The sequence below is a fragment of the Mytilus trossulus genome, unplaced genomic scaffold (genome assembly GCF_036588685.1).
Source record: "Mytilus trossulus isolate FHL-02 unplaced genomic scaffold, PNRI_Mtr1.1.1.hap1 h1tg000158l__unscaffolded, whole genome shotgun sequence".
In the NCBI taxonomy this organism is placed as follows: Eukaryota; Metazoa; Mollusca; class Bivalvia; order Mytilida; family Mytilidae; genus Mytilus; species Mytilus trossulus.
Window position 1 is genome coordinate 1834836 of NW_026963304.1, and position 9370 is coordinate 1844205.

At 32.2% G+C, this 9370-nt stretch overlaps 1 protein-coding gene across 1 annotated transcript; it reads left to right on the plus strand.

Annotated features, from left to right (window-relative positions):
- Positions 1-4838: 4838 nt before the first annotated feature.
- On the plus strand, positions 4839-9030 carry LOC134700468 (baculoviral IAP repeat-containing protein 2-like). The gene is made up of 5 exons (XM_063561862.1): positions 4839-4874; positions 5801-7370; positions 7508-7721; positions 8406-8588; positions 8813-9030. The coding sequence occupies exons 2-5, from the start codon at positions 5826-5828 to the stop codon at positions 9007-9009; spliced, it is 2139 nt and encodes a 712-aa protein (XP_063417932.1). The 5' UTR covers positions 4839-4874; positions 5801-5825; the 3' UTR covers positions 9010-9030.
- Positions 9031-9370: the final 340 nt, after the last annotated feature.

Below are 9370 nucleotides of genomic sequence, written 5' to 3' on the forward strand. Positions count from 1 at the left end.
TATTCTGTAACTTTGAGATTTCTTCACGTGGTACTATATTGTATTCAGTAACTCTGAGATTTCTTCACGTGGTAATATATTGTTTTCAGTAACTTTAAGATTTCCTCACGTGGTACTAAATTCTATTCAGTTACTCTGAGCTTCCTTCACGTGGTACTATATTGTATTCAGTAACTCTGAGATTCCCTCACGTGGTATTATATTGTATTCAGTAACTCTGAAATTCCTTCACGTGGTAATATATTGTATTCAGTACCTTAAAGATTCCCTCACGTGATACAATATTGTATCCAGTTACTCTGAGCTTCCCTCACGTGGTACTATATTGTACTCACCAACTCTGAGATTCCTTCACGTGGTTATATATTGTATTCAGTAACTTAAAGATTCCCTCACGTGATACTATATTGTATCCAGTTACTCTGAGCTTCCTTCACGTGGTTTTTTATTGTATTCAGTAACTCTGAATTTCCCTCACGTGAAATTATATTGTATTCAGTTACTAAGTGTATTCCCTCACGTGGTATAATATTGTATTCAGAAACTCTAAGATTCCCCTACGTGGTATTATATTGTATTCAGTTACTATGAGCTTCATTCGCCTTGTATTATATTGTATTCAGTAACTAAAAGCATTCCTTTATGCGGTATTATATTGTACTCAGCTACTCTGAGCTCCCTTCATGTGGTTTTATATTGTATTCAGTAACTCTGAACTTTCTTTGGTATAGTATAATATTGTATTTGGTAGCAACCAAGATTACTTAATATATTAGTATATGGCATACAAGTACTCCGAAAATTTTCAATGGTATTATCACGAACGATGAAGTCGCTTATGTAATATAGAGATAAAAAAAAACGCAAGTAATATGATGTATACTTTATATTAAGTGTACGAAGTATGTCGCATATATGTGCTTTGTTGAAACCAAGTTCTGTATATCAAGTTGAATTGATAATAATTTCACAGTAAAATACCTTAATCAAAATGTAACATTCCCTTTACAAATGCTGATACGAGACAAACACACGGAACGGAAAACTTAATACAACTCTCTTACTATCATAGATAATCAATAGATAAAGAATCAAACACTCAAACATGATCAAAACAATTTCCTTGATATCATCGTCTGTGTGAAATAGCAGTTTATTTAATATTCGTTAAAGTTATCTTTTCAAGTATAACTTAGAAAATTAGATCTCTTTTCCTCTAAAAAATTTCCTTTTACGAACAGGAAATATTGAACTAACCTTGAATGCTACTATTCTATCCTCCTTTAGTTGCATTAAGGAGAAACTGGAAATTTGTTTTATAAATTCAATCAAAGGAACCGGCATAACCTAAATTGATCAAAAAGTATGTTCGTGTAGGAGAGGTTAATGTCAAATAGTACTTATGAGGATGGTACACCAACCGTTTTATCATCCGTTTAAAAGGAAATTATTGATATATGACCTACATACATCACAACTTTGATAAACAACTGCATAACTTTGAAAAATGTTTGATTTACTCTGGGAAGAGATCTATAACTCTTATTCCCCTACATATATGTTATATTCTTTTTTCACCTCCGATGATGTAGATGCTTAAGTCGCATATGTATAAGAGAAAGATGCCAGTTGGTCGAGAATATTTTAAAATGAATATCATAACAATCGTCTAACAAACAAAAGTGCAAATACATTTTGGTGCGAGCTTTACTGCGAAACAAATAATCATGAGAAAAACCCAACCCGAAAAAAATCATACTGCCACCAATACCCAACATAATATCAAATGGTTGTCCCCTAAGCGTAGATAAAAAAATTACACTTCATTTTTTTATATTTGAAACTTAATAATCGTGTAAATGCCTAGTTTATATCTTTTATAACTTGATAAACGTTCGTGTATTTCTAGTAAATACCTTTTATAAAATATCTTATAATTTAAGTTATATTTTCCGCGAGGAAATTTCTTTTACGAACAGAAAATAAACAGTCAGGCACTAGACTAGTGTTACCAGGCAGTCACACATCCTTTTTTTAATATATATATATATGTATTAATGAGTAATGTGATTTTTTTTAAATCAATTTAACACCAAAAAATTAAAACTTATATGTATAAAACTTACAAGAGTTTAAAGCTTGTATTTATATGTTATTAGACCTTTATTCTGCAGTTTTGCTCATTATTCTCTATTCTCTATTCTGTAAACCTCACTAAGCCCTTGTATAAGTGGTATGTGCTATCCGTTACATATTATATTATTTGTTATCCTACTTACGCAATGTTATTCAACTTCGTACTTTATTTGGCTTTTTTTTGTTAGTCGTTCGTCACTGATGAGACTTTTGTAGACACAATTTGCGCCTTGTGTGCATAATTTTTAATCACGTTATCCAAGATAAGCCAGTATTTATGCATTTATCTGGTATTTGATTCATATTGTTATTCCTCGATTGCAACTGATTTATGATATATATTGGTGTCCTTTAACTGTTTTCTGCTATTTGGTCGGTTTGTTGTCTCTTTGACACATTCTCCATTACCATTCTTATTTTATGTTTAAAATGTATATAAAGTTGAAATCTTGATGGAAAGCGTCATACAGTATTTTCAGTGGGACATACCGTCCATTCATTAATATAAAGAATGAGGAAGACATTACATTTTTTTGTCAATGGGTAAAAGGATTTATGAGTAGTAAACTGAAATACACACTTCCTTGTCCTTGTACTTAAACAAAAGAAAGTCCCAGTACATTCACAAATATAGTTTCTTGTAATAAAGGTACCTAGAAATGAAAACCCCTTTCTAAGGTTTGTTGATATTTGAATAGTTTAGGGAAAATAAGCGGAATTAAAGGAAATTTTTATGTTTACATATAAAATATTTGATCCTATAAAGTAAATATAATTCTGTCTAAATAAAGTAGATTAGAACAGTTGAAATTAGTATTAGAATGACATTGGATCAATTATATATACGTTGAATATCCATATAACATTTTTACTGGACAACAAAAGTAAGGATACACTTTTTTAAAAATACTTTTTTTGGTGATTTTTATAACGGTTGATCATTTTTTTTTTTTATGAAAAGTTAATGTATTGGATTGTCGGCATATTTACCCAATAATAATTAATTAGACAACACAAGTTTAGTTTGCTACTATTTTAAAGCACCTTATCTAGATAGAATAATTGTCTTGTTTTATTATTAAAAATCGCTAGCAAATGGTTAAACAACGCACATAATCCAGGCCTCTTTTCCACACATTCGATCTGTCTAACTGCCAATGGAGTGAGCGAAATATAACGACTTATACAGTACATGGTACTATACACACTTATTATAGCAATAGAGATACTTTTTCATATTTTGTTTTCTTCTGTAAGGTGTAAAAGCCGAGCATCCCATTTGTCAGGAAAATGTGTGGCTCAAACGAAAACAACTTAGTTTACTTGTACAAGTGGTTGTAGGATTTGGAACTTTGCCCTTTTAATAATAAGAAATAATCAGTCTTCGCATTAATTTTGTACTTTCGATGTGAAGTTTTGAATAATAAATTTCCTGAACCGTAAACTATGTTATTTGGAATAACTGAATGATATTGGAAGTAAGATTAATTTCCATTCTCAATTTAAGATTAAGTACTTAGACCAAAATTACAAATATAGTTACAAACTTTGGATGGAGAGTTGTCTCATTGGCACTCACACCACATCTTCCTATATATATCTGCTAACAAATGTATGTTTCTACCGGGCACCCTAGACCCCCTCACTAAATCCGCCTCTGGAATAGATTAAATGTGCAAAAGAAATTCTCCAAAAGCAGATACATTTTCATGTGAGTTGTAAGACACATGAACTCTTATTTTTTACAAAATATCTTACGACTAAAATTGATTGTAAGTTATACTGAAATGTTCAGGGCTTATGAGTGGTTGTACTCGTAAGTTTAAAACGTGAATCGAATCCCTGGGTCTTATCAATCCGAATTTGAGGGTCTCTCAAACAGTAGTTATAATATTGATAACAACAATCTAATAGGAGATCATCACAAACATGTTTACCCTATTAAAGAGACGACATCAAAAGTTCAATGTAGGTAAAAAAAAATTCACGTAGTTTTTTCACTGATCTTCTAACTTAATTTTAGAAAAAAAATGATTGATCAATATGGATATATATAATATTTTAAATCGATTTTGAATAAACAAAACTTGCATCATTTTTACCTTCATACTATTTGATTTAATTTTTTTTTTATCCTACATTGATATTTTGATGTCGTCCATAAGTAAAACAAGTAATAATGATAATTATATTTACGTACAAATTAATCAATACCTTTATTTCGTTTGTTGTTCTAAATTCCCTTAGTTAGCTAGTATATAATTGTTAAAATAACAAACATTTCATGGACTGTGTATGACGTACGTGTATGTTTACTGTTTATTTATATTTATGTCATGTGATGTTCGTCTATTTTAAACCATCAATGACATCACACTTAATTTTGAAATACTACGTCATTATAATATCTATCAGCTTTATATCTTTAGAACTTAAAACAAGACAAACACCTTTACTTTTAATAAAATTAGTAGATTATATAGATACATAACGATGTTTTTATTTTCCATGGTATACTAATACCTTTGTTTTGTTTGTTAACCAATTTAAATTCCCTGTCCAACATATCAAAACAAGAGAACAAATCTCTTGTCATGTACTGGACTTTAGCCCCCAATGACATAACAAACTTATATTTAGAAATACGTCATTCGAGGGTATAAGTATATCAGGTAGTTTTACTGTTTCGTCATTATGAACATGAGTCAGTGAAGGAACCACCAACCCATTTCAAAAAGGTAAACCCCATATATATATTTGAATATACCTGTGTACATATTGTGATTTGAAAGGATTTAAAGAATGTTGATTCGTCGTACTCTATATAAATTGTGACATACAAATAAACTACAAATATTTTATTTTTGTTCATGTATGTTATAACGTACACACTTTACCTAACAAACAGGAAGAAAGACTATGTAGTACACTGGTCGAGCTTTCTCCTGTCCATTACAACTAAAAAAAAAATATTTACCGATACAACGAAAAATATTTCTCATTTTACAATTCAATGACCTATAGCTGTTTAAAATTTCTCACATCTTTTTATATTTACGTTTTAATAACCTTTACAACCCTACATATATATAGAATAGCATAACAGTACTAATTAGTTTTACGTTTTTATCCTTTTTATTACGCCTATTATAGCTAACAATGCAATGTAGGTTTTGTTATCTATGGTTATCTGAAATGTATAGTGGATAATATCTAGGAACTATATATACCAACCCATTAAAAAAAGTAAACCTCATATATATTTGAATATACCTGTGTACATATTATGATTCGGAAGGATTTGAATAATGTTGATCCGTCTTTAAAATATATAGTAGCTAATACATGTGCCATCTTGTCTGTTTGATATTTTAGGCCTATTTGGCAATTATACTTCATCTCAATCTATTTATACTGTTGTTTCCAGAACAACATGCGTCTCTTGACCGCTCAAACTTGTCTACAACTATTTATTATGAAGATAGCTACAAGTAACGAAAAACAATTGCAGTGTGAGAAATATATATGAACTTGTTGAAAACGCGTTTTTGTTGAAGAAAAGCATCTTATTGTCAACATAATATTAAAAGAACATCTTTATAATAATTTTCATGAGTGATTAAAAGACAACATATACTAATTCAACTTTTTTTTTTTTTGATAGAATATTAAGACGACAGAAAAGAGACATGTGTAAATCTTCTACAGGATTCCCAGTGGCTGCAGCCGGTAGGAAAGTTCCAGAAAGAAATACATACCCTATAGTGTCTTCAACGCAGATATTTAAAAGGTCAAACAGTGTTATTGTTTGCAAGGATGAGGTTGATAGACTAAAAAATCTTCAAAGTATTTCAAATATAAAATCAAGTACATTGCGAATACACCTCAAGTTGAACCAACAGAAGAACAGTAATGTAGGGGTTTTGCAACCGTCCTTGAGGACAGAGTTGTTAGACAAGGAGACTAATAAAAGAACCTCAAAGAACAGGTCGAATACTAAGAACGTCACATTTCAAGAGGAATTAAACATAATTAAAGAAACATTAGACGAAGTTGAAACGTTGATAGATGTACAGTCTAAAAGGAACGAAAAGATTTATTCAAAATTTCACAGTTACGTGAAATCGGAAGAAGAAATCAATGTAGAATCACCTAAACGTTCCAAAGGTCTGTACGACTTATTAGACTACTTATTTATGCTTCAATGGATACCAAAGCAGTATCTAAATATATTGCCAGTGACCTTGAATACTTATTTCGATAGCTTATCTTCTGGTAGTGCAATATCTACGGACGAATCCATGTCAAATGGTCTTCTACGACTTCATTCATTTCACAATTTCCCTCGAACCGTAGACATATTTGTAAGTAATCTATCTAAAGCAGGATTTTATTTCACAGGAAACGACGATAACGTACAGTGTTACGCATGTGGAATAACATACCGGAACTGGAAACGTGGCGATATTCCGATAGAAATACACAGACGACTCTCACCCTCATGTCCCCATATTCGAAACTGTAATTCTGTTGCTATAGATACAAATGAACAGCAACACATACCTTCTCAGGATGCAAGATTAACTAATATACCAACCCAATCTTTTTCCATACCAAGCATTAATGTACAACAATCTATAGGAATACAACAAAGTGGGTGTATGTCTGAGGGACGAAATTTAAGTCCCATAACGCAAAATTCTACAATTAATACAAGCGGAGCAACAGGTCACAATCAATCAATTCGAAATGATACTACCAGATACGCGGAGCCGAAACCAAGCAGGAATGCAGTCAATTTGGAACATGTAGATAACAAAAAAGACACATGCTCAGAACCGGAAGTGAATAACACTCTTAGTCATGGAGCATGTGGCTGTTATGAATCATCAAGTTCAAGCCGAATAAGTAGCAATGCCACTTCTTCATTTGGTATCGATCTCGATAATCCCAGATACCCGAATTACGCTGCTTTACAAGTGAGAATCAGCTCCTTTCAGGGATGGCCATCGTATTTAGACCAGACACCAAAACAAATGGCAACGGCTGGTTTCCTGTTTGCTGGTTACCAGGACTACACTAGATGTTTCTTCTGTGGCGGTGGACTTCGAAATTGGGAAGCAGGTGACGATCCATGGGTGGAACATGCTAGATGGTTTCCAAAGTGTTCTTACCTACGTCAGAACAAGGGTGATAGGTTTATAAAAGCCGTTCAAGATAAACATGAACAATTGGTAAGTAAATTAAATAGGCTTGATGCTTAATTACTAGTTAGTAAAACCATACCAATCACTTTCAATATCTTCATTTGCATCATTTAAATCATAAGAAATTCCTTCTAGATTCACATGTCCATATTATTTAATTTAAGAACAAAGAAGAAAGTAAGAAAAGTGATCAAATTACATCCTTTCAAACGACAGAAACAACTCAAAACCGTTCCAATTTACTTTCACACAGCAATCCACAACAAAGTAGCAGTCCCAGCTATCTTGATACAGCAGCAGCCATGAGTGTCTTAGAGATGGGTTACACACAAGAACAGGTGCTTCGAGTTATCCAGCAATTATTACGGGATAAACCAGGTATATATAAAAACTTAAACTCAATGGGATTAGAGTAATACAAAAGCGGGCCGTACCTCTTTAAAGTAGTGGCTTTTGCAATATAGATATTTCTAGCTTCGAATTAGGTTTGTATGAATTTAGTTTGATGCATTATATATGTAATTAAGAGGTGACAAACAGAGTATTGCAACTTAAGAAATTATTGTTATGTTAGCGTTTGTTGAACAATCGACGCAATTGTGGCGACATTTATCTCATCGCAATTTTTGCAATAATAACGACATCGCCAACAATCTAAATTTCAATAGTTGCGTTAAGAGGTACGAATCATATTAAAGATAAGCCAATGTTTTCTTTGTAATTCTTACGTTTACATAATTGCGAACATATAAAGGTAAGAATCCGTGTTAAAATAATTGAAAACGTAATTTCTTACTTTGTATCCTAGCTTTAAAATAAGTATGTAAATATAACCAAATTTGATAAAACTGTCTACAAAGTGAGAGGTTTAGCGCTATAAAACCAGGTTTAATCCACCATTTTCTACATTTGAAAATGCCTGTACCAAGTCAGGAATATGACAGTTCTTGTCTATTCGTTTTTGATGTGTTTTGTCATTTGATTTTGCCATGCGATTATGGACTTTCCAATTTGATTCGACTCTGAGTTCAGTATTGTAGTGATTTTTACTTTTTCTTGTAGATGGAACATACACAGCAACTGATATCATGAGTATTTTACTGGAGAATGATCAACCGAACGTTGACTCAACTTATGCAGTTAGGCACGATTCATCTGCTAATGATTTGTCACTCAATGCAACTTCACAAGGAAACAATAGACCTGAACCCCTTAAAAATGATTTGAGTGAATCAAATTTAGACGGTAAGTCATAATTATTTATTTGGTATAACTGGGTTCTTAAAATGTTTCAAAGTATTTAGACTCAAGAAAATGCTTTCTATCCATTTAACGATGTACCTATATTCAATCAGTTACTCCTTCTTGGTTAACTGTGTCATCAAAATAATCATAAGACATCTTCAGGATTTAAAATTTGAACCATATTTTTAAATGGTGATTTTCTAATTAGAACCTTACTATTACAGATGCGGAGTCATTAATTGAAGAAAATAGACAGCTACGAGATCAACGTCTGTGTAAGATTTGTCTAGAATTGGATGCCTCTATAGCTTTCCTCCCTTGTGGACATTTAGTTAGTTGTTCTGACTGCGCACCATCTTTGCGCAGGTGTCCAATGTGTAGGGCTTTTGTCAAAGGCACAGTCAAGACATTCCTGGTCTAACGTGGTTTTCATTTAGCAGACGCCACCTTTATCATAAAACATTAAATTAAATGTATATTGCCGCCAGTACGTTACCAGTAAACATCCTAATGTATAGCACCAGATATAAGAAATGGTCCTATCCAACAACAGTTTCAGTATCCAATACCTACTTATAAGATGATTACTGAAATGAGGAGTCTATCAAAACAGACAAAATCAAGCAAAATCAAAGTGGAGCGTCAAAATTGAGCGTCAAAATCAAAGTGGAGCGTCAAAGTGGAGCGTCAAAATCAAAGTGGAGCGTCAAAATGGCACGGGTTCAGACTGAAGAGATGAAATGATACCATGATGGACTGTGATCGGTTACAGAAAGCTAATT

Coding starts and splice junctions, on each gene's coding strand:
- LOC134700468 (XM_063561862.1), top strand. CDS start 5,826: ATGTGTAAATCTTCTACAGGATTCCCAGTGGCTGCAGCCGGTAGGAAA. Junction 7,371..7,507: donor AAGATAAACATGAACAATTG/GTAAGTAAATTA, acceptor ATTTAATTTAAG/AACAAAGAAGAAAGTAAGAA. Junction 7,722..8,405: donor ATTATTACGGGATAAACCAG/GTATATATAAAA, acceptor TTTTTCTTGTAG/ATGGAACATACACAGCAACT.